General features: G+C 41.1%; 1 protein-coding gene across 5 annotated transcripts; it reads left to right on the top strand.

Moving 5' to 3' along the window:
• Nucleotides 1-103: 103 nt before the first annotated feature.
• Nucleotides 104-27,688, top strand: RBBP5 (RB binding protein 5, histone lysine methyltransferase complex subunit). 5 transcript variants are annotated; one of them, XM_023759009.1, is made up of 14 exons: nucleotides 104-305; nucleotides 7,299-7,324; nucleotides 8,165-8,337; nucleotides 12,838-12,978; nucleotides 13,694-13,856; nucleotides 14,944-15,053; nucleotides 16,551-16,670; nucleotides 16,759-16,912; nucleotides 17,005-17,076; nucleotides 18,157-18,274; nucleotides 19,416-19,485; nucleotides 19,854-20,083; nucleotides 20,844-20,921; nucleotides 25,935-26,555. In XM_023759009.1, the coding sequence occupies exons 1-14, from the start codon at nucleotides 287-289 to the stop codon at nucleotides 25,958-25,960; spliced, it is 1,500 nt and encodes a 499-aa protein (XP_023614777.1). In that variant the 5' UTR covers nucleotides 104-286; the 3' UTR covers nucleotides 25,961-26,555. The 5 variants fall into 5 exon arrangements, with proteins under 5 accessions (XP_023614777.1, XP_023614776.1, XP_006094888.1 ...); XM_006094826.3 differs by lacking the exon at nucleotides 25,935-26,555 and adding an exon at nucleotides 26,574-27,688 and having other exon boundaries at nucleotides 105-305; XM_006094825.3 differs by lacking the exon at nucleotides 25,935-26,555 and adding an exon at nucleotides 26,574-27,688 and having other exon boundaries at nucleotides 106-305; nucleotides 20,844-21,035.

Below are 27,688 nucleotides of genomic sequence, written 5' to 3'. Positions count from 1 at the left end.
TACTAAGTGACGAAAACACTTTTATCCCTTAATAAATATCATAATCAAACGATTTCGACAGAGCCTGTTTTCCTTTTTGGTTAGGCATATATTTGGACAGCCCACTTGAAACGAACAGGGAAGGCGGGGGAAGAAAGAGGAAGCCGAAGGGTCTTCTACACCAAAAAGTCTCCGGAGCTAGCGCCGGGCTATTCGCAGCGCCCCCGCTTTGAGACGCAGTCTTAGAAGCCGGCGCGGGGAAGGCGTCGTCGCTGGAGCTGAGACCAGGCGTCCAGAGTTCTCAGGGATGAACCTCGAGTTGCTCGGTAAGGAAGGCTATGGCTGCGGCTTAGAGAAGAAGCCTTTGGTCCTGGAAGAGAGGGAGCCGGGCGGGAGGGGATTCAGGCTGCAGCCTGAGGTGCCTAGTTGTGCTGCGGGTCCCAGGGCGCTCCCGATGTGCAGCAGCAGCAGCAGCAGGAGGAAGCCAGCTTCTGCGCCCGCGGGATGCATCGCCTTTCCCGAGGCCACTTTCTCGTTCGTGTTGGAGTGCTAGGGGCAGTTTGTGACTTAGTTGTGCTGACAGGGACACAGGTGCTCAAGTGCCGCACAACAGGCGGGACCAGAGCTCCTGGAGAAGGAGGAATCGGAGGGAGCGAGGCTCGGGGCGAAGCTCTGAAGACTTGTCGGGGGGCATCTGGGTGTCGGGGCAGGTGAAGCCTTTTTGTAGAAACGCGGGAAGCCCAAGGAGGGGAACTTGGAGATATTGCAGCGGTTCTCAACCTGTGGGTCGCGACCCCTTTGGCGGTCGAACGACCCTTTCACAGGGGTCGCCTAAGACCATCCTGCATATCAGATATTTACATTACGATTCATAACAGTAGCAACATTACAGTTATGAAGTAGCAACGAAAATAATTTTATGGTTGGGTCACAACATGAGGAACTGTATTTAAAGGGCCAGAAGGTTGAGAACCACTAGTGGAAGCCCCTCGTTGAACAGATGAAAAAAGGGCTCCGCGGGGCGCGACTTGAAGGCACTAAACAAGCAAATGGCACAGTTGGCCCTGGCACCCAGTTACCCCGACTTCCCATGGGAGCCCCGCAGCCGCCAGGGACGGTGTGTCCGACACTGGGGTGCGAACTGCCGAGGTGGCTGCCTTCTGTCCCCCTCTCTCCGAGTCAGTTCCTCGTGTTTAAAAACCGTAGGCTCTTCCTTTCAGGCTTTCATTGTGTGTTTAGCACGGTAGCCTAGGGAGGCCTGACTTCTCAGAACTCCTAAACGATTTGCTGTCTTTATGGATAGGTTTCTCTTTAAAATAAATAAATAAATAAATAAATAAAAATCAGAAGGTGGTTTTGGTTGTCCAAAGGGGCCACAAAGATTCTTTTTTTAAAAAAATATATATTTTATTGATTTTTCACAGAGAGGAAGGGAGAGGGATAGAGAGTTAGAAACATCAATGAGAGAGAAACATCGATCAGCTGCCTCCTGCACACCCCCTACTGAGGATGTGCCTGCAACCAAGGTACATGCCCTTGACCGGAATCGAACCTGGGACCCTTCAGTCTGCAGGCTGACGCTCTATCCACTGAGCCAAACTGGTCAGGGCAAGATTCTTAAGAAATGGTCTTTACCTTTAAGGAGATTTCTGTTAGGCAGAAAGGTTAAGAAGGCCATGTGAATAGCCATAAGGTATGGCAGAACACAGGAAGGCCTTTAAGAGTCAGCGCTGAGAGCATTCAGAAGGAGGAAGGAATGTCTCTGGGGCAGGGGAAGGAAGGGTACTGTGAACAAAAAGCCCGTGGAGGACTTGGGGTTTGGCGTGGACATTGACGATCGGTAAAGTATTGGCAGACTGTGGTGGGACGGAGCGGGGAGGGTGCTTCCCAGGAACGTGTGCCTGAAGGCATCAGCGGAAGGAGGCCCGGAGGATGTCCCTGTGGGGCCAGGTTGTGGGCATGTGAGTAAAGAGAAGGTCAGGGGGTGGGGTTGGTGCCCTCCGTTCTGGGGAGGCTCTTGAGTCCCAGCTGGACAGTCTGTGCTTTTTAAGGAAGGGATGGCAGATCCATGGAAGGGTTTTGACCTGGTAAGTAACGCCAACAAAGCGGTGGGCTTCTTTTTAAGATTTATCGGACGACGTTGTTCATGGAGTCTTGGAGGGTGGAAACCAGCTTGCAGGGCTGAAGCAGAGGAGTGATGTGGGAGTGGAGCTGGGAACAGAAAGGAGATATCCCGGAAGCAGAGTGGACAGAATGTGGGAATCAGTGGCTTATGGCGGTGCGGTGCCGATGGGAGAAGAGACCGAGGGACGAAGGATGGGAGCCCACAGTGGCGTTGCTGATAACAAGGAGAGTGGCAAAGGGCAGCATTTTGCATGTGGAGTGTGGATCTGTGGTCCAGCAGGTAGGGTAGCATTTGTGGGAGGGATTTGTAATCTTCCTACAGGTGGGCTCCTTGAAACCTTGTGAGTAGGTGAGACCAAGGGAGTCAGTGGGAGGGGCAGGAAAGGAAACTGCTGAGGACCGAATCTCAGACAATTGCCTATATTTAGGGGGCAGGAAGAGAAATCGATGATAATAAGGTAACTAACAGTTATATAGTACTTACTGTGAGCAAGGCATATTTTTAGGTGCTTTCCACATAGTTACCAAACAGGTGGGTATGGAGTCTGCCATAGAAGCCAGTTGCAGAGCGTTTGAGGCTGAGAGCTAGAAGAGGGCTGCTCTGTTTAGTCTGTAAGCAGCTTGGGGCCCCCTCAGCAACCTGAGCAGCAGAAACCAGCCTGCAATGATTTTAGGAAGGTGTGGGAGACAAAATGGAGGGAAAGAGTTGATCCTTAGTTTTAAAAACTGAAAATATAGAGGAAAGATGATAGGCTAGTACCTTCAATGGGAAAGGTGGCTGTCTTTGTTTGTTTGTTGTGTGTTTTAAATACAGAAAATTCATGAGGGTGGAACTTAGGAAGGAATAGTGAGTATTGGAAGGTTATGCAATTTAAAAGAAGGCTGGTTCTGCCCTGGCTGGTGTGGTTCAGTGGTTGGAGTGTGTGGGAGGCAACTGGCCACTGTGTTCTCTCTCACATGGATATTTCTCTCTTTCTCTGTCTCTCTGTGTCTCTCTCTCCTCCCACTCTCTCTAAAAATGAATGGAAAAAAGTATCCTTGGGTGAGGATTAACCAAACAAACAAAAAGAATTAAAATAAAATTAAAGAAGGCAAGGTCCAAAAGGTACAACTCTGTATGGGGGTGACTGAGTTTTAAAGCAGGAAAGTTAGTGTTACAGAGAAAAAGAGAAAGGAGCAGGAATGATGTGGTTGTGGGAGCATGCTAAAGGATATCTGGCCAGATGCAGGAAATGAATGATAATGTGTTCTTTTTTTTTAAATTGATTTTTTACAGAGAGGAAGGGAGAGGGATAGAGAGTTAGAAACATCAATGAGAGAGAAACATCGATCAGCTGCCTCCTGCACACTCCCTACTGGGAATGTGCCCGAAACCAAGGTACTTGCCCTTGACCGGGATCAAACCTGGGACCCTTCAGTCCACAGGCCGACGCTCTATCCACTGAGCCAAACCAGTTAGGGCTGATAATGTGTTCTTATTGTGGACACTCAAGATATTAAATCTGCAACCCCCTTTTGAGCCTTTGAGGTGTGTCTGGCAGTATGCACTGGAGATACAAAGTTACATGTGTTTTTCAAACTTTTCCCACAACGCACAATAAACATGTATTTTCTATCACAACCCATTATTTAGTTACATATGTAACTAAGTTTCTCAAAATTATACTTAATCCTTGTTAACACTGTGTCCTCTGGTATCTGCTAATCTGTTAAAAAATGTGTGGCTCACTAAATCGATTTATCCATTTATGGTGGATTGGGCCCTACTGTTTGAAAAACATTGAAATAAGATACAGCCTTTGCCCTGGATAAATATAGAACTAGGAGAAGATAACTGGAACCAGCTGAAAGAACAATTAATTCTGTATTGTTGGGGCTGACAATAAAATTTGGGGATGATTTTACAAGAGGAAGTGCCTTTTAACCCAGCAGTAAATATGAAGTAGGATTTTTCCAGAGGGACAGCTGGAGAGGTCATTACCAGCGCAGAGGACAGTGGTGGTACAATGTGTGTGGCATGTTCAGGAAACGGTGAGTAGTTTATAGCTGGTGCTCAGGGTGGATTATACAAGTTCCATACTAAGTGCTGATGGGGAGTTAGCCAAAGAGAAATAGGAAAATACCAGCTGAGGCCAGATTGAAATTGCTTTTTAAAATTATTCTTAGGTCCGGCCGGTGTGGCTCAGTGGTTGATCGTTTACCTATGAATCTGGAGTTCACGGTTCGATTCCCGGTCAGAGCATGTGCCCAGGTTGCAGGCTCAGTCCCCAGTGTGGGGTATGCAGGATTCTCTCTCATCACTGATGTTTCTATCCCTCTCTCCCTTCCTCTCTGAATTAAATAAACTCAATAAAAATATATTTTAAAAAATTATTCTTAGGAGTTCAGTATATTGTTTAGCAAGGGATATTTTTTACCAGTAAGTGAAATGATGGGATTTGGGGCTTAGAAAGTTGTGGCAACTTTAAGAAGTGTTGAGGGAGGCAAGACTGGAGCCTAGGAAATGTAGTGATTATGGTAGTGATGCATTGGATTGGGGTGGGTGTAGTGGGTTCAGTGATCTAGACACCTGGCAGTTGCATTTCTTTAAAAGAAATGCCACCAACTCCGTCATCACTTGTTAGATTGAGGGAGCAGAATGGAAACTGCTACTCTGGACCTAACTGCTACAAAAGGGAGGAATTGGTTGGCAAGTAGGAAATAATAGGAACATTGAGAGAAAAAGACCATGAAATTTTAGAGTCATGATAATCAAGTCGTCAAGAAGGGGATGTTCAGCACTTTAGAGGGTGGGGAACTTTTTTCCTGCCAAGGGCCATTTGGATATTTATAACATCATTCTTGGGTCATACAGAATTATCAACTTAAGAATTAGCTTGCTATATTTGGTCAAACATTTAATTAATTCACCCCTGATGCCTGGCAGGGCCAGACCAAATGATTTCACAGGCCTGATATGGCCGCAGGCCCGATGTTCCTCACTCCTGATTTAGAGAATAGACATTCTCCCATATCACGAGGCCGGGAGGAAGAAGGCTGGGAAGGCCTGTGAAGCTCAAAGGCAGTTTGGAGAAAGGATCCTGGTAGAAAAAAAGGGTTTGACTGGGGTTTATTTCTCTTTGGCATTCATATCTTTGGGGATTTCTTCCCCTTAATGGTCTTTAACCAAGCCTAAGTAGTCTAATTGTGACAGGAAATGGTAGATGGTGGGAGGATGGAGAATACGAAAGTGGTCTTGAGCATTCCGAGGAAAGGCCTTGTGCTCTCCTAACCCTGCGCGATGGCATTCTTGCTCAGACTCTTCAACCAAAGTGTCCCAGACCAGCTTAGTCTTCTTTGTGTTCCTTTAAACTCCTTATTGTACCCCTGTTAACCAGGATGAACCTCAGAAAAAAAAAAAAAAGAAACCTACCCCAAAATATAAAAATACAAAATCAGAGGTAACGTGTGTTGAGGGGTAATCATGCATTGAAAGGGTCCTGGATTCTGGGTTCTCTCAGAGTCTTTTGTGTGGCTTTCCCTCCTCCCAACACAGCACAAGTCACACTCGGTCCTTCCTGAGTGTAGTATATTTTTAGGTTGTGTTTTTTAATTTGTTTTAAATTATTTTTATTGATTTCAGAGAGAAAGGGAGAGGGAGAGAGAGAGGAACATCAATGATGAGAGAGAATCATTGATTGGTTGTCTCCTGCACACCCCCTACTGGGATCGAGCCCATAACCTGGGCATGTGCCCTGACTGGGAATCGAACTGTGACCTCCTGGTTCATAGGTTGACACTCAACCACTGAGCCACGCTGGCCAGGCTTGGTTTTAATTTTTAAATAAATTTTTGTTTGTTTCTCAACCATGTGAACATCAAGCTATATTATTGATTTGGAAAAATGTATAGTATATATTGTTAAAGAAGCAAGTCACATAATATGTGCGCACATTAGATAAATCAAGATAATTACCCTTTTTGGCAATTAGTTACCTTGAGTTTCATCTTTCTTTTGATTTTCTTAACTATGGGGCCTGGGTTTTTTTGATGTTTTCTATTAATTTTTTTTAAGAACAAAATGTAATGAAAGTGGTTTTCAGACTTTTTTTTTTTTTTAAATAGAGAGGGAGGAAAAGGGAGAGAGAAGAAGAAACTTCATTGTGTGAGAGAGAGAAACATATCTTATTTGGATGCCCTATATGTAAAGCAGCTTTCTTGAACCTGTAGTTCTCAATGTATAGTTTAAAAACCATTGTAATAAAATCTAAGTAAATACTGGCAAAGATGGTGCTGCTGCTGAAATTAAACTTTTTTTTAAAATATATTTTTATTGTTTTCAGAGAGGAAGGGAGAGGGAGAGAGATAGAAACATCACCGATAAAAGAGAATCATTGATTGACTGCCCCCTGTACACCCCCTACTTGGGATCCAACCTGCAACCCAGGCATGTGCCCTTGATCGGAATCGAACCCGGACCTCCAGTCTGCAGGCTGACACTCTATCCACTGGGTCAGACCTGCTAGGGCTGAAATTAAGCTTTTGACAAGCAGGTGGTATCATAGCCATAACTTGAAATGTTTATTACTACTAATGTTTAAATACCAAATTTAATATTGCAGTCAGGGATTTTTGTACCAAAATGTTGTTTGCTTAATGTGCTTAACCAACTGCCAGATTATGTTAAACCTAAATGCTATTAATAAGGGGAATGATCACTGCTAGTTGGCTGTTGTTAATAAAGATTTTAGAGAATAGTTGGGACTTAAGATAATTTGACTGATTTGATTTTTAAAAGTTTGTTATTTAAAAATAAGCTTAATAACATCATTACATGTTGACATAAATAACACATTTTTATGGAAAATAGGTACTTTAGAACAAAATAAAATTTAGTGAGAAGAGTGGCATTGTTTTACATTTTTACAAATCTCTGTAAAGTTTGCCTAAATAGAAGTTGGCAGTTTTCTTACATCTGCTTCTGCGTTCACTCTGTTGCAATATCATAGGTCATATAGCCTCAGGAGAACGCATTTATAAACATGAGATAACAAGGATAAAAAAGGAAATACCGTCTTGACATGATAATGACAATAGGAAAGGGCTTCGGTTCCCATCCACATTTTGCAGGTCACTGCTATGCACCATTCATGAGCTGTAGGATCCCTGTTATGCCACATGTGTCCCATCACATCTCTCTCTCTGTTTTGTTGCAGAGTCCTTTGGGCAGAATTATCCAGAGGTAAGAGTATAGTATTGTGATTCTTAGGAACATGATAACTCACTAGCTCTTGTGTTTGAGTGGGAAATGCATTTTGATCTCTCTTTTTTTTTGACAAGTATTAAATGGGATGATATCTTTTGCTATAATAAGGACCTAAATGTTCCATTTTAAGTGGGGGAGGCAGATAGGCAGTTAGCTGGAAAGCTCACCATAATGTAAATATTATAGTTCATTTCCCTTTAAATCAAAAATGACTTTGATTAAAGGATCGCAAACAGCACCATCACCTGTATATAGATTTTTTCTAGTTTTATCAATGCTTTTACATAGTAATAAATCAATATGTATGCTATAAGTGTGCTTTATTTTTTTAAATGTAAAAATATTTTGTGTAATACTTGGAATATATATCATTTTAGCCATGATTATTTTAAATGGCTTGATAATATAAAAAATTTATTTGGCTTTTCTAATGTTACACATATAGGCTGTTCTAGGGTTCTTGTTTTAAAGTATTTTTCTTGGGATAAATTAAAAAATATGATTACTGGGTCAATGGGATGACTCTTTCAATGAATCTTGTTATATTTGGCCTAACTGTCCTCTAGAGTGTGTGTACAAAGTTACAGTGGTAGTGTAAGGGATTGATCACACCTGTTTCCAAAAATTCTGTTAGCTTTTATAAATATTTCTTCATTTTGACTAGTTTGATTGATACATGAACGTACGTAGAGATTATTGTGGTGTACAACATGATTTAAATTCAAGAGAAGTGTCCATAGATAGTAGAGAACCTTTACAAAATAATTGCACACCTGGGTATTATTGTCTGTATTCTTGTGTTCGTTTTAATTTTAGGAAGCTGATGGAACTTTGGATTGTATCAGCATGGCCCTGACTTGCACCTTTAACAGGTGGGGCACGCTGCTTGCAGTTGGCTGTAATGATGGCCGAATTGTCATCTGGGATTTTTTGACAAGAGGCATTGCTAAAATAATTAGTGCACATATCCATCCAGTCTGTTCTTTATGGTAAGGAATTTTAATATTACTATGTTTAATATGAGTTAATGTAGTGGGATGAATGGTGACTGTGTAATTGGCAATCTTACTGTAGATATTTTAATATTTAATATTACTAATCCAGCCACTAGTAATGTAATTACTCATAGCTGGTGTAGACCTTGAACCCATGTTGTCCTTCAAGTTCCTTTGTAATTATATGGATTTGTATATAGCTCTGTTTGAGAATATTTCAATACTGAAAAGAGATATTTACTGATTGTAGCTGTAATAATGTTTGTGATAAAGATGTTTCATTTAAAATAAAAAATTTTGGTTAGGAGAGAAGCTTGGAAGTCGTCTAGTCCAGCCTTGTCCAGGTTCTTGTTCCAGCAATTTTAGTTATCCAAAGCATGTCCATTTCTTCATTGAACTGTATAGTTATTAAGGCTTCCTGTCAGATAATTTGAGTTGAACTCTGATTTAATATAAATTCCTATTGATTACTTTCTTACTCTCGGAGATGACTATTTAGAAAATTTTATTTTGGCACAGCACTTCTTTTAAATGAACTTGGGGCCAAAAAAAGCACCTAATCAAATCTAAATTTACTAAACAGTAACATATTTCCTTTTGTCTAAGTAGAAGCAGCAGAAGTATTGTAAAGCATTGGATTGGGGGGAGGCCGAATCCCAGTCCAGTTTTGGCCACTAATGAACTGGTGGTTTTGGGCAAGACTTTTCTCTAATATACAAAGGGAGAACACCAGCCTGGGTGATCTCTTACGTCCCTTCCAGCTCCATTGCTTTTCATTTCTTTTTTATTGTTGTGTTTTTTCATAAGGATTTATTTTTAACAGCTTTATTAAGATACCAGAGGCCTGGTGCATGGATTTGTGTACATTGAAAGGAAATTAATTAGAAGGTGGCCGGTGGGGCTGGACTGGGCGAGAAGGGCTGGACATGCCCTGGAGCTAACCTCCCATGGTCCCTCCCAGGCTGGCTGCACCTGGGGTGGCACTGGGGCTCAAACCGCATCTGCGGAGCGAGCAGGGTCCCTTGGCCTGGCCTATGGGGATCGGCCAAAACCGGCAGTCTGACATCCCCCGAGGGGTCCCAGAGTGCAAGAGGGCACTCTGCAAGGGTACTTGGCAGCTCCTGCGTTGAGCGCCTGCCCTCTGGTGGTCAGTGCGTGTCATACCTGCTGACCTTGCTTAGCCTTTTATATATATGGATTTTAATTCAACAGTCTCCTATGGGTAGTAACTATTACTGTTCCTGTGTTATAGGTGAGGAGATTGAAGTTTAGAAAGGTGTATAACTTGCCAAAGATCAAACAACTAGAAGGTGGTAATGTCTGGGCATAAGTCTGACTCTTGAGCCCATGTTCTTCACCATGGAGATATATTACCTGCTAAGTCCTCATTAGTGATTCCTCTTTGTTGCAAAATTTGGATAAGTACTGGTTTTGCGTTTCTTTTTTTGTTTCTTCCTTCAGTTTTCGATTCTCTGTTTTCTTTTTCCTGCCTCCTGTGGGTTTCTTGAACATTTTTTAGCATTCATTTTGATTTACCTGTAGTATATTTTTTAGCTTTTTAGTAGCTACTAGGTATTATATTGTACATATAAAACTTATCACCATTAGCTGGCTTTGACATTTTACCAGTTCAAATGAAGTGTAAGAAACCTTTCCTCTCTTTACCCTCTTTTGTTTATAATTGTCTTAAATATTTCCTCTGTATATATTGAGACCCACATAAGACAGTATTTTGATTTTTGCTTCATATGTCAAAACTCAAGAAGGAAAAAAAGTATTTACCAATATTTTTACTCTTTTCATTGTTCTTTCTTCCTGATGTTCTAATCTCTTCTTTTATCATTTCCTTTTTGTTTAGAGAACTTCCTTGAGCTATTCTTTTATGGTAGGTCTGCTGGTGACAAATCTCTTGATTTACCTCTTTGTTCCTGAAGGATATTTTCACTGAATATTGGATTTGGGCTGACAGTTCTTTTCTTTAAGCACTTAAAAAATGTGTCACTTCCTTCTGACTTTCATGGTTTCTGATGAGAAATCTGCTGTCATGTGAATTGTTCCATATACCTGGTAGGTAAGGTGTCATTTCTCTCTTAATGCTTTTAACACTTTTTTTTCTTTGAACTTCCTCCATTTTCCTCTGGGCAGAAACCTTCACTCGGCTGGCCTTGGCTGCACCTTCTGGATTGCAGTCACGCCCCAGCCCCAATAAACCCTTTTTGCTAAATGAGGAAAAAATAGATTCTTTTTGTTGTCTTTAGTTTTCAGAAGTTTGTCTCTGGGTCTTAGAGTAAATTTCTTTGAACTCATCCTGTTTGAGGTCTATTCAGTTTCTTGAATCTGTAGGTTATAAAATCTTTTGCCAAGTTTGGGAAATTTTTAGCATTATATCTTCAAATACTTTGAATCCCTACTTTTTTTTCCTCTCCTTCCAGGACTCTGATAATATAGCTTTAGATCTTTATTATAGTCACACAGGTCTGTGAGGCTCTGTTCATTTTTTTCCATTTGTTTTCTTCCTGTTATTCAGATTGCAATTTTTAAATTTTATTTACTGATTCTTTCCTCTTTCTTCTTCATTGGCTGCTGAACCCATCTCTGAGTGTTTTGTTTTTTTCCAATTTGTTATTTATTGATGAGAGAGAGAGAGAGAGAGAGAGAGAGAGAGAGAGAGAGAGAGGAGAGAGCAATTTATCATTCCATTTATTTTATGCATTCATTGGGTGATTCTTGTATGTGCCCTGACCGGGGATCGAACCGTGACCTCCTGGTTCATAGGTTGATGCTCAACCACTGAGCCACACCAGCTGAGCTGTTTTTAAATTTTAGTTATAATTTTCAATTATACTAGTAAAGTTCCCATTTCAGTTCTTCTTTGTATCTTCGGTTTCTTTGCTGAGACTTTTCGTGTTTGTTTCCCCCCCCCCATTTATTTCAAGCATGTTTGCAGTTTCTTATGGAAGCATTTTTATGATGGCTGCATTTAAATCCTTGTCAGATAATTCTAACATTTATGTTTTCTCTGTGTTAGTATCTGTTGATTGACTTTTCTCATTCAAGTTGAAATTTCCTTTGTTCTTGGGTTGATAGTGATTTTCATTTGAAACGGGCATTTTAGGTGTTGTGTTGTAAGAATGTAGAGCTTATTTATTATTTAAATCTTGTGTTTTAGCAGGCCTCCTCTGATACTGCACCAACGGGAAGGGAGGGCACCATCTTGTTATTGCCAGATAGGTTAGAAGTCCATGTTTCTCATTTGGCTGCAATATGCTGGGTGAGATTGGAAACTCAGGCTCCCCACTGGGCCTCCTAGGCTGATACTGTCCTGCCTGGAAGGCTCGAAGTGCTTTGTTTCTGTTCCCCACCTGGTCTACACTAATTCTGTGGCGGAGATCCTCATTACCACCTGGTGGGCGTGAAGGACACCAGCTAGGAGGGAAGAGTGCTATGCTGTAAACTGGGCAGTAGTGGAAGTCTAGACTCTCTATTTAAACCTTGTTGACGGGGGTTGCAGTTTTTCCTGTGGTGGTTGCTGGAGTAAAGTGACTATTGTCTAAATGTTTTCTGTCTCCCTGGTTTGTCCTTTCCTGGTCCTTTGGTCAAAGAAAACAGGCTCTTCTCCAGCCTTTTTGTGTGTGCCCATTGGTATTACTGTGTTGTTGGCTTCTCCATCACTTGGTCTGGGACATGGGAGGCAAAAAGAACACCCAGTGAACTGTTAAGTCATTTCTCTATCCTGCAGTCTCTAGCCAGTTGTCTTCTCTCTGTCTTTCAAAGTCTTTTTCTGTTTGTTTATATATAATGTCCAGGTGTTTAGCTATAGTTAGCAGGAGGAATACATTCCTTTCTTAATTATCTTATATATATAAAAGCCTAACATGCAAATTGTCCCCTCGGGAGTTTGACTGGGAGTTTGATCGCTTGCTATGACGTGCACTGACCCCCAGGGGGTGGTGTGGAATGAAGGAAGGCCCTGGCCAGCAGCCGGCAGCCAGAAGGCCCCGTTTGGCCCTGATGACTGGCCAGGTCTAGGGACCCTATCCGTGCACAGATTTCATGCACCAGGCCTCTAGTTTTAAATAACAGATACTTATCTTTATTATTTGTTTAAGCTCTGAAGGTACTACTGCAGGGGCAATCAGAAAGCTCAGATACTCCCTCTCCACCCCTAAGAAAATAACCTGTTTTTTGTTAAATCAACACTTAAGTGCTCGCTGATTGTAGACTAATATGTTCATGTTCTTTCACAGAGCCACTTGTAGTGTTACCTTGAATTGTTAAGACCTTCTGTTACTAGATATGAAAATGTCACAAAAACATTCTTATTTATTGCTTAGTTGGGAGAGCCTGTTGTGGATTTGAGTATATGTTTTTAAAAAAGAAATATTGACCCTATACAATTAGGGCAATAATGTGACTCAGGCGGTTTGCCCATAAGAGTGGTATGATATACTTTACCTTAAAACATGTGCTAAGTTACTCTTTTTCCCTTCTCAGCTGGAGTCGAGATGGTCATAAGCTCGTGAGTGCTTCCACTGATAACATAGTGTCACAGTGGGATGTTCTCTCAGGAGACTGCGACCAGAGGTTTCGGTTCCCTTCACCCATCTTAAAAGTCCAGTATCATCCACGAGATCAGTATGTTTAATCTGAGCTGTTCTTCCTGGGGTGGGGTCTAATTTTATATGGATTAGCTCCACGCTCAAGACAATTTCATTTTAAGGTTTTGGGAAGCAAATTCACACATCCCTAGACCTTCCACATAAAAAGTCTTCCTGTCTAGGTTGGCTCTACTAAATAGATTTTAAGGAGTGAGTTATGTAGTGAAAAGCTGGCCAAAAATAGGACTTTGGAAATGGACAAAGATACGAATAAGTATAATAACTAGTCCTTGACCTGCCCTCCCCCCTCCCCATTTTTGGATTTCTTTAGTAGAAGAAATCATTCAGTATTAAACTGCATTTAAGAAAGAATTACCTAATCATTCCGTTACCCAGACATAACTGTCTGCATTTCTCTGGTCAATTTCTCTTTGCATATAAAGGTTGTTATATAAAGCTCACAAAGCACAGATATGCCATGTTACATGTTCATAAATATGTATTTTTTACATGGTTTTCATCAGTATTTTACTTAATTTCATACTTATTTTACTAGTTTGCTACATTTTTATTGATTACATTTTATTTTGTCAAGGTAGGATTCCATAACTATTCAGTCATTTCTCTATCATTAGACAGTTAGATTTTAGGCTTTCACTATATTCAGTTTGCTTGGGCTAGAAGAGTAAGTGAGGGTATCAAGCTTCTGATACCAAAGCAACAGCCAATGTACTATTCATATTTTTAAACAGGAACAAGGTTCTCGTGTGTCCCATGAAATCTGCTCCTGTCATGTTGACCCTTTCAGATTCCAAACATGTTGTTCTACCGGTAGACGATGACTCGGACTTGAACGTGGTTGCATCTTTTGATAGGCGAGGGGAATATATCTATACAGGAAATGCAAAAGGCAAGGTAAGCCTAGAAGCCAGCAAAATACCCCTCAGTCATCCTGTGCTTTGCCTCATTTCATGTGTACTTGTGCTACTTCCTTTGAAATTTCTTTTACCCCCACTCTAAGCATGCCTCCTGCAAATATAGCTTATTTTTCTCTCATGCTTAATAATTTCTGTTCTTTGGATTTAGAGTGGTCAGAGATTATGTGGCCTAGAAAAAGATGGAAGGGCCTTTATTGGGTGCTACTAAGGAAGGGTCATTTCTAAATTATATTACTGCTGGTGAAAATACTTAGTTCTGTAAATATTGTATAATTCAGGCTAGCGTAACCTGTAGTTTTGTAGAAGTCAGGTTAGACGAGTGCTAAGGTACCTTTTAAGCTTAGAGTTTGTAGTTCCATTAGGCACCTTGATTTTTTTTAACTAGGGCACATTGTAGTAAAAAAAAAAAAAAAACCCATAAAGTACATACAACATAAAATTTAGCACCTTAACCATAAAATGTATAATTCATGAGTATTAAGTACATTCACATTGTTGTGCACCCATCACCACCATTCATCATCTTGCAAAACACTAAATAATAACTCCCTACTCCCTGCTCCTACACCCCTACCCCTCCCTCAGCCCCTGGTAACTATCATTCGGTCTTTATGAATTTGGCTACTTTAGGTACCTCATATAAATGGACTCATACAGTATTTGTCTTTTTGTGACGGGCTTATTTCATTTAGTATAATATCCTTAAGATTTATCCATGCTCAGCATGTGCCAGAATTTCCATCCTTTTCAAGGCTGAATAATATTATTCCGTTGTATGTATGTACATTTTATTCATTCATCTGTTGATGAATACTTGGGTTGCTTCCACTTTTTGATCATTGTGATTAACATTAAACATTCTCTTTTAAGAATAGATTAAGACACTATCCTTTATTTGAAGAGGTAAAAGGCAATACCAGTTAATCAAGTTGAATACATGGGAATAAAGATGTTTATATTTTTACCTAGTCTCTCCCATTTTTAGAAACAGAAGCCAGATCCAATTACTGTAAGTTACCTGAATACTTACTTACTTTTAACTTTTTTTTTTTTTTAAACTTTAGATTTTGGTCTTAAAAACAGATTCTCAAGATCTTGTTGCTTCCTTCAGAGTAACAACTGGAACAAGCAATACCACAGCCATTAAGTCAATAGAGTTTGCCCGGAAGGGGAGGTGAGACCTTGTCTTTTTAGGGACAGTTTTAAAATTGAGTGGAATGCAAAAATACATTGGTTCACACTTTTTGTGTATATTTCACTTGTAATTTTGTAAAAGTTGCCAGAACCGGTTTGGCTCAGTGGATAGAGCGTCGGCCTGCGGACTCAAGGGTCCCGGGTTCGATTCCGGTCAAGGGCATGTACCTTGGTTGCGGGCACATCCCCAGTGGGGGGCGTGCAGGAGGCGGCTGATTGGTGTTTCTCTCTCATCGATGTTTCTAACTTTCTATCCCTCTCCTTTCCTCTCTGTAGAAAATCAATAAAACATATTTAAAAAAAAAAAAAATTTTTGTAAAAGTTTACTTTAAAAATGGTTATTAGAGCCCGGCCAGTGTGGTTCAGTGGTTGAGCATCGACCTATGAACTAAGAGGTCCTGGTTTGATTCCTGGTCAGGTAACATGCCCGGGTTGTGTGTTTGACCCCCATTGGGGGGCATGCAGGAGGCAGCCAGTCAGTGATTCTCTCATCATTGATGTTTCTATCTCTCTCTCCCTCTCCCTTCCTCTCTGAAATCAATAAAAATATTTTTTAAAATGGTTATTAGAAACTGTCAATATCTGGTTCTTAAATTTACTGCATTGACCCAGCATTTACTAGTACATCTTCTTTATCAGGAGGTTATCAGGCAGTCCTTTACAGAAAGAATATCTGAGTGATATGTGCGGAACCAGTGCCTGGCATGTGGTTAGCACTGGGTAAAGATTAGGTATTATTATAATTAGAATAGATGTCACAGAATTCACAGAGTAACTGAACATACACTTTGCTCACATAAAACCAGTCTGTTTACCCCTTTAATTTCCAATGTTTTTCTGGTAAGTTTGGTTATCCAGCTAGAAGTAGACATATCAACAGAGACAAGAAGAAATAGGTTGTCAATGAAAGAGGTAACACTCATCCTATTTCATGTAGGAACACCATACATGCTTCGGGGATATTCTCTTCAATTAAGAAAAGGTTTGTCAGTAAAGTCTGGAAGAAGGGTGTGCAATAATATATTTTAGACAAATTTCTAAAGTTATTAACAGTAAAAAACAAAGGAACATTTTAAATTGAAATAGTTTATGAACTCATCAAGAAGAATATATTGTGTATGAAACAGGCCAGAGAAATGAAGTATTTATATACGTTTAACTGTATTCTTGGGACTTCAGCAAGCTGGTTTCAATTTACAGGTCTTGGATCTCAGTCAGTACTGATGACTGGTTTGTTAGTTTGCACAGGCAGGGTTCAAGGATACACAGAGGTATATAATATATTTTCACTTCAAATTAAATTTTCGTTTGGAATGTGGCAGGTAGATGCATAGGTATTTGAGTACATTACTTAGGTCTTTACTCAGTTTCTCCCCGGTTTATTCGTTGTTTTATGGTACTGTTCTAAGGAACAGGTTGTAATAGAAAATGTTAACGGAAACAGATTCCTGACTTGTGATTTTTCTCCTTTCTGCAGTTGCTTTTTAATTAACACGGCAGATCGAATAATCAGAGTTTATGATGGCAGGGAAATCTTAACCTGTGGGAGAGATGGAGAGCCTGAACCTATGCAGAAGTTACAGGACTTGGTCAATAGGTGGGTAGCAGACCCTAGAAGAATGTGTGCTGATTCGTAACCTGGGCTCAGGTTCCAGTTTTCCTTGGGTGCTTTCTGTGTCCTTTAGGACCCCGTGGAAGAAATGCTGCTTCTCTGGGGATGGGGAGTACATAGTGGCCGGGTCAGCCCGGCAGCACGCCCTGTACATTTGGGAGAAGAGCATAGGCAACCTGGTGAAGATCCTCCACGGGACGAGAGGAGAGCTCCTGCTGGATGTGGCTGTGAGTAGGATGAGAGGTTGCTGTTGTTACTTCTGTAACAGACGTGTGGCTTCCTTCTTAGAACTGATTGTTCTTTCCTTTGTTAAATTTAGTGGCATCCTGTTCGACCCATCATAGCATCTATTTCTAGTGGAGTGGTATCCATCTGGGCACAGAATCAAGTAGTAAGTATTTTTCTGGTTTAATTACTTTGAAACTAGGAACGCTTTATTTTTTTATCAAAGAATTTTACAAATAGTACACTAAAAATTATCTTATTTACTTTTTTTGCATATGATTCTTTTTATTTATTGATTGATTTCAGAGAGGAAGGGAGAGGCAGATATGGAAACATCAGTGATGAGAGAGAGTCATTGATTGGCTGCCTCCTGCATACCCTCTACTGGGAATCGAGCCAGCAACCCAGGCATGCACCCTGACTGGGAATAGAACCCTGACCTCCTGGTTCATAAGGCGATGCTCAACCACTGAGCCACACCAGCTGGGCTTGCATATGAATCTTGTAACCTAAATAGGTTCAGTGCATCGAGATTTGCCTTATTTTGATGGGATGGTCTTGGGCAATAGCCAGTTTACTAGTTGTTTTCAGCGAGAAGTCTAGTGGACTTTCTGCTACATTTTTCTGTTTCTTTATCTGAGATAGATTATTCTTTTGCTTTTATTTGCAGCTCAGTTTCTGTTTTATATCTTGGTTTTATTTTAAACACCTTTCATTATATTTATAATCAGTGTACTCATAATCAGGCTAATATATGAAATATTTGAAGATGTTGGGCCCTAGAATTTCCTTTACTGACTGCACTTTTTGGGTTATAAAGCAATATTTGTTAACACCTTGGAGAATGGTTAATTAGCAGCCTAGAAAGTGTGTAGAACTCTGATCATTTTGCCTTACTTGCCCTTTGGGGCCGTACCGAGCAAGTACGGGGTAGAAGTTTGGGCTTTGGATTATTGCCTCAGTGAAGAAGAGTAAGTGGGAGTTGGAGTTGATTTTACATCTTAAAAAGATTAAAGATGGCAGTTTTTTTTTTAATGAAAGAACTACAGTTAATAATAACTTGGAATGTTTAAGGTAGGAAATATCTTAATATAGTAAAACCTATAGATACCCGATTTTCATTATCCATCAAATTTGATCTCCGAATTCTAAGTTGTTTTCATGTGTAAATCTCTCACGTATGTAATTAGTGTCTAGAGCACAGACTTGCTTTCTCAGACGGCTATGTACTCTGTTTGTGGCGTAGGAAAACTGGAGTGCCTTTGCACCAGACTTCAAAGAGCTGGATGAAAATGTAGAGTACGAGGAAAGGGAATCAGAGTTTGATATTGAAGATGAAGATAAGAGTGAGCCGGAGCAGACAGGTAACATTTCTCCATTGCAGACAGTATTTCTCAAAGGAAAACTGATTGCTTTATTTAGTATTCATTTTTAATTTGTGTTGAACGTTTACTTCATCATTTAGTCTAAAACGTCACCTTTTTTAATTGACTAAGGGCTTACATGGACATTATTACTAGGATTTGACAGCTCTCTTGACATTTCACTTTGCATTTCCTGGTCAGTTACAGATGGTTAGTTGAGGGTTTACCTGCAGCACTTAGCAAAGCTCCCACACATGCTGAGTCTCAGCTGTGTCATGTGTTGTCTCTCCTTGTCAGTAACGTGACGGTGAAGAGCTCAGGCTCTGGAGTCACATTGTATTGGGAACTTATTCCTTCAACCTGAATGTCCTCGTGTGTATAAGAGTGGTGATAACAGAGCCTGCCTTTTAGGGTTGTGGGGAATGGATGAGGTACTGCACCCAAAGCACTCAGTGTAGTGCCAGGTCTGATAGGCATCCTGTTATGATCATGATCATTGATATTTTTCTCTATCTTCTGAACTTCCAGGTAGGAAACTCCTTGAGAATAAAGATTTGACTTTTTATCCCCATAGTGTCTAACACAGGGCTTTATATCTAGTGGGTGTTTCAGTATGTGAATGCTTATTCTGCCCAGTTGGCACTGTCAGTAATTATTGCCACAGATCACCTTGATGGTGCTGGAATTAGGTCCCTATTTTGTAAGAATAGGGAACTTGCACACCTCATGTGTGTTAGCAGGACTACAAGACGTGCTAGACTGTATCGGTATGATTGGATTGTGTTCTGTGAAGCTTCAGACTTTCACATAAGTTGTTCTCCTTCTCATCTGCTTAGCACATTGAACATACCTTTACTGTAGCACTTACTATGTTGAATTGAAATGATCTGTTAACATCTGACTTCCCACTTAGACTATGAAGCTTTTACTGAAGAACTGTTCCCAAGTGTCTTGGTTTCACTGTAGTCCCCGTGCCTAGCACATGGTGGCAATTAGCACATATTTGTTGAATGATTAAATAAATGAACCGTTTGCTTCTCCTCCTTGGTTTCTCCTGAATTTCCATTTATGAAAATCATTGAGCCACGAGTGAAAAGCAGTTTTGCACTTTTCACGCCTCTGCTGTCTGTCTGTCCGGCAGGGGCTGATGCTGCTGAGGATGAAGAAGTGGATGTCACCAGTGTGGACCCTATTGCTGCTTTCTGTAGCAGGTGAGCCACCTCGGGGCTAGGCCTCAGGACGCTCCTCCTCTGCGGGTCCCCGTGGCTGGCCTTCAGTCCCATCTGCTTATTAGCCCCAAGAGATAGCTGCTTCTGTGCACATGAAGTCCCTTCCTTCCTCCCCTGATAGAACATCGTAAACCGGAATAACTCATTTATGCCACTTAATTTTACTACTGATTTTATTAATCAGGCTGTCTGATTTCCTTTCATTCATGCTGGCTTTCTTAGAATTCCAGATCCATACCTGGAATTGCTAATGGTTAATAGAGGTGATTCTGTCCTAGAGGAAGGGTTATTGGTTTAAGCAACTGTCTCCTCTTTTTTTCCAATCCCTTGTCTGATCTTATTCCAAATAGTGATGAAGAGCTGGAAGATTCAAAGGCTCTGTTGTATTTACCCATTGCCCCTGAGGTAGAAGACCCAGAAGAAAATCCTTATGGCCCCCCACCGGATGCCGTCCAAACTTCCTTGATAGACGAAGGGGCTAGTTCAGAGAAGAAGAGGCAGTCTTCCGCAGATGGGTCCCAGCCACCTAAGAAGAAACCCAAAACAACCAATATAGAACTTCAAGGAGTTCCAAATGATGGTAAGAGCCGCCTCTTCTCTCTGCCTCCTGAGAGACACCACTTTTTACTCTTCACACAATCTGGTAGTTTCCTGTTTCAGTGATTTTACCTTAAAGGAATTTTCCCATGAGTCTCTACAACTTTGTAATGATTTCATGTGCTTTCACTTCTCTTTCAAAATGGGAGGTTCTGCCCTCTGTACTTTGCCTAAGATGACGACACACGTTAAGTTTTCTGACATCTGGCTCTGAGTTTGCCACCATTTCCATCGCTGCTGCCCACCCCGCCCCTGAAGAGTTTATTGGTGGTAAAGTACTAGTCAGACTTGGACAGTCTTCTTTCTTCCTTCATACTCTTTGCAGTCTGACTTGGGAGCCTTAATAATCACGTGGTTGAGTCAGGATTCTTACCCGGGACTCTCTAGTTCCAAAGCCCATTTCCTCTCTGTTCTCACATGACGTTATGGTTGTGTGCATTCCTGTTCTGCCTTGGTGTGTACAGTGTCAGTCTGTCTTTCAGCTACTTTTTCCATTTAGAGCTGCTGTGGTTTGGTGCAGTCCACATAGGCTGTATGTGCCCTTTGGCCAAGCAACTATTTCTCAATGGCCATTCTTTGTATAGTTTTATAAATAACAAAGCAATTTTTCTCCTTGTATTAGTGGATCTGGGCATAAGGGCAACATCCTTTGCTCCTGGATAGGTGGCATGCCATGTGCTTAGTTGGGGTGATGGGGCTGGTGGTGACCGGATTCCTTTCCATGCCTGTCTGTCCTTTTACAGAAGTCCATCCACTACTGGGTGTGAAGGGGGATGGCAAATCCAAGAAGAAGCAAGCAGGCCGGCCTAAAGGATCAAAAGGTAAAGAGAAAGATTCTCCATTTAAACCGAAACTCTACAAAGGGGACAGAGGTTTGCCTCTGGAAGGATCAGCGAAGGGTAAAGTGCAGGCGGAACTCAGCCAGCCCCTGACAGGTAAGGACACATGGGAGCGCTGTCCGGCTTGCTTTGTGGCCTTGCTGTGTACGGCCCGTGACTCCATGTTCCTGCAGCGCTTTTTCTTCCTTCCTCCTTTTTCCAAGTGGCAGGTGTTCTCTGAGTTTTAAGCTTCCAGCAAGGGCAGGCTCAAACAGATTTGGCTTAATCCCGTGGCTCTTAACTTGGGCCCCTAAATAGGTTTAAGGGTCTGCATTCCCTTGATACTATGTGAATGCAGAATATTGTGTGAATATTTGTGTAGGGAAGATGCCCATACCTTTAATTAGATTTCCCATTGGAATTCATGACCCGAAAAGGGGAAACAACCCCTAGTTTAATTCATTCCTTCATCTGTATTTGCTCTTAGATGTTTGTTTTGTCTCAAATGAAAGAGCCATGCAGATAACCAGAACTATAAGCTTGCTTTATATAGCCCCTGACTATTTAACTGTGGCCTCTATCCCTTTCTCTCTCCCTCCCTCCCTGCCTCCCTCCCTCCTTCTCATTCTCTCTCTGTCTCTCTGCCAGTGGTCTAGAAGCAGTAATTAAGTTGTTGGTAATACTATCATGATAAAAAAAAAGATTTGTTTTTTTGTGTTTTTTTTTCAAACAAGAGATTACAAAAAAGACAGGAACTGCAGTATCTTTGTAGCTTCTTAACACCTAAGCCTTTTGAAACTTACTGAGTTTTCTCACTCTTATATGATTGAGGAATTTTTATTAGGGGATGGGAGAACAATTTCAATTTTCTATCAAATTTTTTTGACTCTAGGCTTTGGTCTCTTGTTTGGAAACTAGTAATCAAATTAGAATCCATTTCTATTCAAACATTGTTGGGTTTTAGAAACTTTGTTTTATGTACAAAGCGTTACTTTAGTTAATACAGTACTCTCAGTTTTTCAGCGGCTAGGTCAGTAGACTCAGCGCCCCAATGATAAAATATCTGGCTGTATTCAGGCCCCCCCCCCCACTTGCTTTACAATTGTAATGAATATATGATGATGAGATGCACTGGGATGTGAGACAGAATTCCTTGCTTACACCTTAAGTCATTGTGCACATGACTTCTCTTCTGCAGAGAAGCTGAAGCAGGATCAGTGACTCATCATTTTGAGTATTCTGCCTCAAATGAGCTAGACTTTAGTTTTTCACCTCCCAACACCTTATCACTGAACATCCCCACTTTTTCACAGCCCAACACCTTACCACTGAGAACCCCCACTTTTCCCAACATTTATGGTGCTTCACTGATAGTTATCACCTCCACATTCAATCCACCGAAGGCTTGGTCTGTATATTTTTAAATAGCCTAAAAGAGTTATATGGGTATCGTCAATAAAGATTGCAGATTAGTAATTGACATATTAAATAAAATTGATTCTTTTTCACCCACTTCTTGCACACTTGCTACTACAGAAGACACAATTTAAGGTGTAAGTAGATTTTTCTGGTCCACAGAGCGGAAATGCTTCAGGGTGATTTAAAAGTTGGCCAAACATAGTGAATTAATTGAAATATTCTAGGACATAGTCTCCTAGCTCCTTCAAAAGCAGCCTGTAATGAATCATTTGCTTTGTGATAGTAAATGTATGGCAAATAAACCATTAAGTTTTCTCTCTATGATAGAGTGATTTCAACTTTTATGTTTAGTTGGTGTGGTCACTAGCAGTAGCTAAATATCTCTGACATTCGCCAAACTGGGTTTCTGTCAGGCACCCGGTGAGGTGCTGCTGGCGTTTGCAGAGTAACAGCAGTGGGTTCTCAGCTGTGCTTCAGGAAGATCTGGAAGAGTCAGAATCACAATGTTGGCAAGTTTCCTCAACCTTAAAGGAATGGGCCTTTTCATTCAGTAAACTTTTCAAAATACTGAATATAGTTTTCAGGGATACTTTGAACTAGATGTGGACTACATATTTTAGTACTGGTACAAATCAGCATTTCAAAGCTCCTTCTAGAAAGAATAGAAACCATTATCAGGGGCCTATTGGAAGTTTGTTTCCACTCACTCTGCCGACTAGGTTAAATGAGGCACCAACCTCATTAAAGACTAGAACCTTTATCTTGGAATAGCTGGACGCTTCAAGCTGGATTTTTATTTCTACATTATTAGGTACTTGAGTTGGTCAACCATAAGTAGACACAACTATTTTAATAGCTTTACCCTTTACAAGAACTAGAGGAGACTTTTATATAGTAGAGCCAGGGTGATGACACATTTTCCGACAACACACAGACAAAACAACAGCATAGTTATTGCAAACATTTCACCAACTTCTCATGATTGTGTGCATGCGTACTTCCCCATGTGTAGGCTTCCTTCTGCTGTTTTCTCCTTTCTTCTCTGGCCTTGGTGCCCTGACCTTTTGCTGAATGGAAGCCTCAAAACTGAAATGGTCAGATTAAACTCGAGTTTGCTGAGGGGCAGGGTCATTAAGAAACCTCAAAGGGGCATTGTGGTGTGGTTCCAAGACTTTCTCGGAGAGCTGCATCCAGCTTTGTTGACCAGCTGCAGTTTGGTTAGGATCGTTGTGATGGCTGCAAATCTGGGGAGAGTGGTGCAACTGGGGATTACAGATAACTCCAGTAGAAGCCTCTGTTGCAAGACAACCCATCATATCTTTGTGTAGGATTTTTCGGGCAAGAGTGGGGCTTCGTCCAATACGATGGTCAGCTTGGAGGGCCCTGAGCAAGCACAGGCTGGCTGGCACAGGCTGGCTGACACACGCTATTAATTTTCAGATAGCCCCCCAAGGCCATAGAGATAAAAACTCTGGTATTTGAGTTTCATGTTCTTCCACACCTTGGAGATTCTCAGTAAAACGCAGCATACAATCACTGTAGATAGATTTCCCTGAGGTATTCAGAAATGAAATCTAACCCAGAATGCCTGAGGCTGAACCGTCTTCAGAAATCAGTTCAGGTGTTTGCTTCAGCAGCACATACACTAAAATTGGGATGCTCCAGAGATGAGCATGGCCCCTGTGCAAGGATCCCCCCAAAATCAATTCAGTCTGAGGGTCAACTCAAGGTCGCCTCCCTCAAAATGCCCTAGCTTTGCATTCGAACTAAATTATTTGAAGGCAGGATTATAGGTGTAGGTTGTGTTACTGCTCAAGTTACATAAATGACAACTGTTAATATCTGCAATTTAGGAGTTATTGAAGAAACCGTTTGGTAAGCCCTGATTAGCCCTGACGAAGCTACTATAGTGTGTTCCTATTGCAACAGCACGTTATGCATTTCAAAGGGTGGTTGGAAGACACATAAGTCATATAGAAATAATCTGCTCTCTGGAATCTAGAGCCACAGAAAATTCTTCCCTATCAGACAGCTCCTCAGTATTGGATAACGTCCATGAAGACACACTTTCTGTGATGAGGGAGGACCCATCAGTGAAGTGTGGTCAGGGTGACCCTGACCTTGGGACTTTTTGGAAAGACCAGACCAACATGGCACTTATCGGGTTCCCCACAATTTCCTTATTAGCTACTCTCCAGAGGACAGTCCTCAGATCAAAACGTGAGATGCAAACAGAACCACCAGTGTCCCCGTTGCCCTGTGACCGCTCAAGGATTGCCCAAGAACTGGGGCTCCTTGGCAGTAAACATCAGTGGCAAGTGTGACAAAGCTGTGGTCTGTCAGCATATGTGGTCTAAAGGCTCGTGAGATGGTGGGCATGAAGGGGTTGGTGTGCACTTGGGTCTAATGGGAGTGCAGTGACCGAGATGAACAGAGGCGCTGCTTCTGGGGGTGGACAGGCACGGGGAAATTTCCCTGAGTTTGGCCTCCCACTATCCCGCCTAATGCTGGCCCACCACCCTGGGCCTCCTAACCATCTCCCGAATCTGAGATTGTTTTGAATGCTTGGTAGCGAGTGACGGTTTTAATTCCCTTCTTTGCTTTTTAAAAAATTATCAAATAATTTATGAATTTCTGCTAAAATCAGATGACTATTTAGATATTCTTTGTCATTCTTTGTGATTTTTATTAGCTGACTAAGGTAATGTTTGAAAGTCAGTATCGAGCCCTGGCAGTTGTGGCTCAGTTGATTGAGCATCTATGTTTCTCTTTCTCTCTCTCCCTCCCTCCCTTTCTCCCTCTCCCTTCATCTTGCTGTAAAATCAATAAAACACATTTATTTTACGAAATCCATTTCCAGTATTTTCTTAGGCCACTCTGGCTTGGGCTGCTATTGGAAGGTACTAGTAGTAGCTGCTCATCTCAGCTGAATTTTATGTTATTGTAGATTGCCTTTCTGTTGCAACTAAACAATGCGTGTCCTTGAGCAGACTAAATTGCCTGGAGTCTTCCCTTTGCTGCTGTTTCTGTGTACCTTGTCTTGCTCATAGTATGATTGCTCTGGTTTTGGTTTATTTTGGTTTTCCTGTCATGATTTAGGCTTAAAATGTCAATGTTGTGTTCATTTTAAACTGTTAAAACTAGATTGATTAGGGTATGTACCTGAGGGGACAGTCAGCAAAACTAACCTTAAAGTGTTAAGTGGTATGGATTCTTCTATCTCGAGACTTTTAAAAAATGGACTCAAGAGATTAATGTTTTTGTTGAGAGAGATCTGCATAATAGGTGCTTACTACACTTTTATTTTACTGAACTATATAAAGTTTAAATTTGATTTTTGACAATATAGCATCCAGGAAGAGTTTATAATTTCAGTCTGTTCTCAGGCAAATGGGAATCTATTTTTATTGCCAGTTTTCATTTGTGCTTTAATTTTTACTTTAAAAATCAGGTTTAAAGCGAAGGGTATAAATGGGTACTTCCATAACTTGGGCCATTATTTTTTAACCATTTTACCTTCAAGTGGCATGTTCTCCCCCATTCCCAATGACACCTGGGAGGATTTTCTTCACCTTGTTCTCTTTTTACACTTCCTAGTTAATATTTCACAGCAGCCTATGTAAGGATGTCCCTCAGAGCTTGAACAGCTTCTATGGAACAATCAGGAAAGTGTTCATTTGATTTTACTATTGAGGATTTTATTTATTGATCAGTCGTTGGCACATAGAAATGCCAACGGTAGTTTTCATTAACATTTCATCCTACTTGGAATTCTAAGGTGATGATGAGAATGTCACTTAAGGAATAGGGGTGCTTGGGAAAGGGTTTGTTGCTCACTGTTAATCACTTAGTGTCTAATTAGTCTCATATATGAAAGATTTGAAGATGCTGAGCCCTAGAATTTCCTTTACTGACTGCACTTTTTGGGTTATAAAGCAATATTTGTTAACACCTTGGAGAATGGTTAACAACAGCTTAGAAAGTGTGTAGGACTCTGATCATTTTTGCCTTACTTGCCCTTTGGGGCAGTACCGAGCAAGTATGGGGTGGAGGTTGGGTTTTGGATTATTGCCTCAGTGAAGAAGAGTAAGTGGGAGATGGAGTTGGTTTTAGCTTAAAGTGGGGGGATTCTTAGCCCATGTGTGCTTGTCCTGCATCATTCAGCATCCATCAGTGTTTCATGAGTAACTGGTCTAAGTTGATACTAAAAGAAATCTTTTTGTGTCTGATCTCTAGCAGGGGGAGCAATCTCTGAACTGTTATGAAGATCCTTGAAGTGCTTCAGTCTTCCCCACTTTTCCATCATGTGGCCTCTGGACACTGTTCAGTCATTTGAAAGTGACTTTAATTTAAAGCAAATGCCTCTGCTTCGCCCAGGAGGTGGAAGGAGTGAATTTTATGTTTGAATGAAGAAGTGAATTATGAACGAAGAGTATACGTCCCTTCCCTTTCAAGCATAAGTCCAAATAGGCTCTCAGGAATGCGGATTTGTGAAGACATCACATGGGCGTTTGACTCATTTACACTTTAATATGAGTTATGTTGCTGGAGAAAAGATACTTGTTTTGCTCATCTAATCTCACTGTACCCCGCATCATTTTGACCTGTCTCCTACCTGCCTTCTATCCTCAGTGCACGTCCTTGAGTAACTTGTTCTTATCTGAAATTCTGCTACCAGTATCCTTGGAAAACTTCTGTTGCATATTCTTCCATTTTGAAACTTATCCTTTCGCCAGATTCCTCCTGTATTTCCATATTGTGTACAAAGGATGGGCAAAGAAGAGAGCGCTTGAAACATTTGACATTTGTAGAAAGGGGAGAACGATGAGAAAGGCCCCTCTTCCCAATGGACCCCATTTTGCTCAAGCTGGGCTGCAGGAGGGGTTTTTGTTTTCCTTTCACTGCATGTTTCCCTCCAGTTTGGTTCATTCGCATTAATCATGTTTTGTGTGTGTGTGTAGTTTTTTTGTTTGTTTGTTTGTTTTTTTTAAGGTAGCTAGTTTCATTTGTCTCCAGCAAAGAATCATCAGTAGTTTATATTGCTTCACTTGTGCTGGCTTCCAGAGATGGAAACAAACCAAGGTGTCTCTAACAGGCCTTTTTTTTTTTTTTATTGGGGTTGGGGAATCTATGCAAGAACTACAGTAAAACCACCCAAAATCAAAGCAGCGGCCACAGTTCAAATCACAGATGAAGGAACAAAACTTTCTTATCATTGCTTGTGAATATCTGTCCTGTCAGTCATCGCATCTTCCCCTCCTTGTATCCAAGCTCCTTTTCCTTATGACATGTTCCAGTCACTTCCTTTCTATGAAAGGTTGCTTAGCTTTTAAAAATTTTTTTACATCTTG

Source organism: Myotis lucifugus, unplaced genomic scaffold (genome assembly GCF_000147115.1).
Source record: "Myotis lucifugus unplaced genomic scaffold, Myoluc2.0 scaffold_145, whole genome shotgun sequence".
Taxonomy (NCBI): domain Eukaryota; kingdom Metazoa; phylum Chordata; class Mammalia; order Chiroptera; family Vespertilionidae; genus Myotis; species Myotis lucifugus.
This window is presented reverse-complemented; position numbering and strand designations above follow the sequence as displayed.

Coding starts and splice junctions, on each gene's coding strand:
- RBBP5 (XM_006094825.3), top strand. Junction 15,054..16,550: donor GAGTTTGCCCGGAAGGGGAG/GTGAGACCTTGT, acceptor TCCTTTCTGCAG/TTGCTTTTTAATTAACACGG. Junction 21,036..26,573: donor ACTCAGCCAGCCCCTGACAG/GTAAGGACACAT, acceptor TCTGATCTCTAG/CAGGGGGAGCAATCTCTGAA.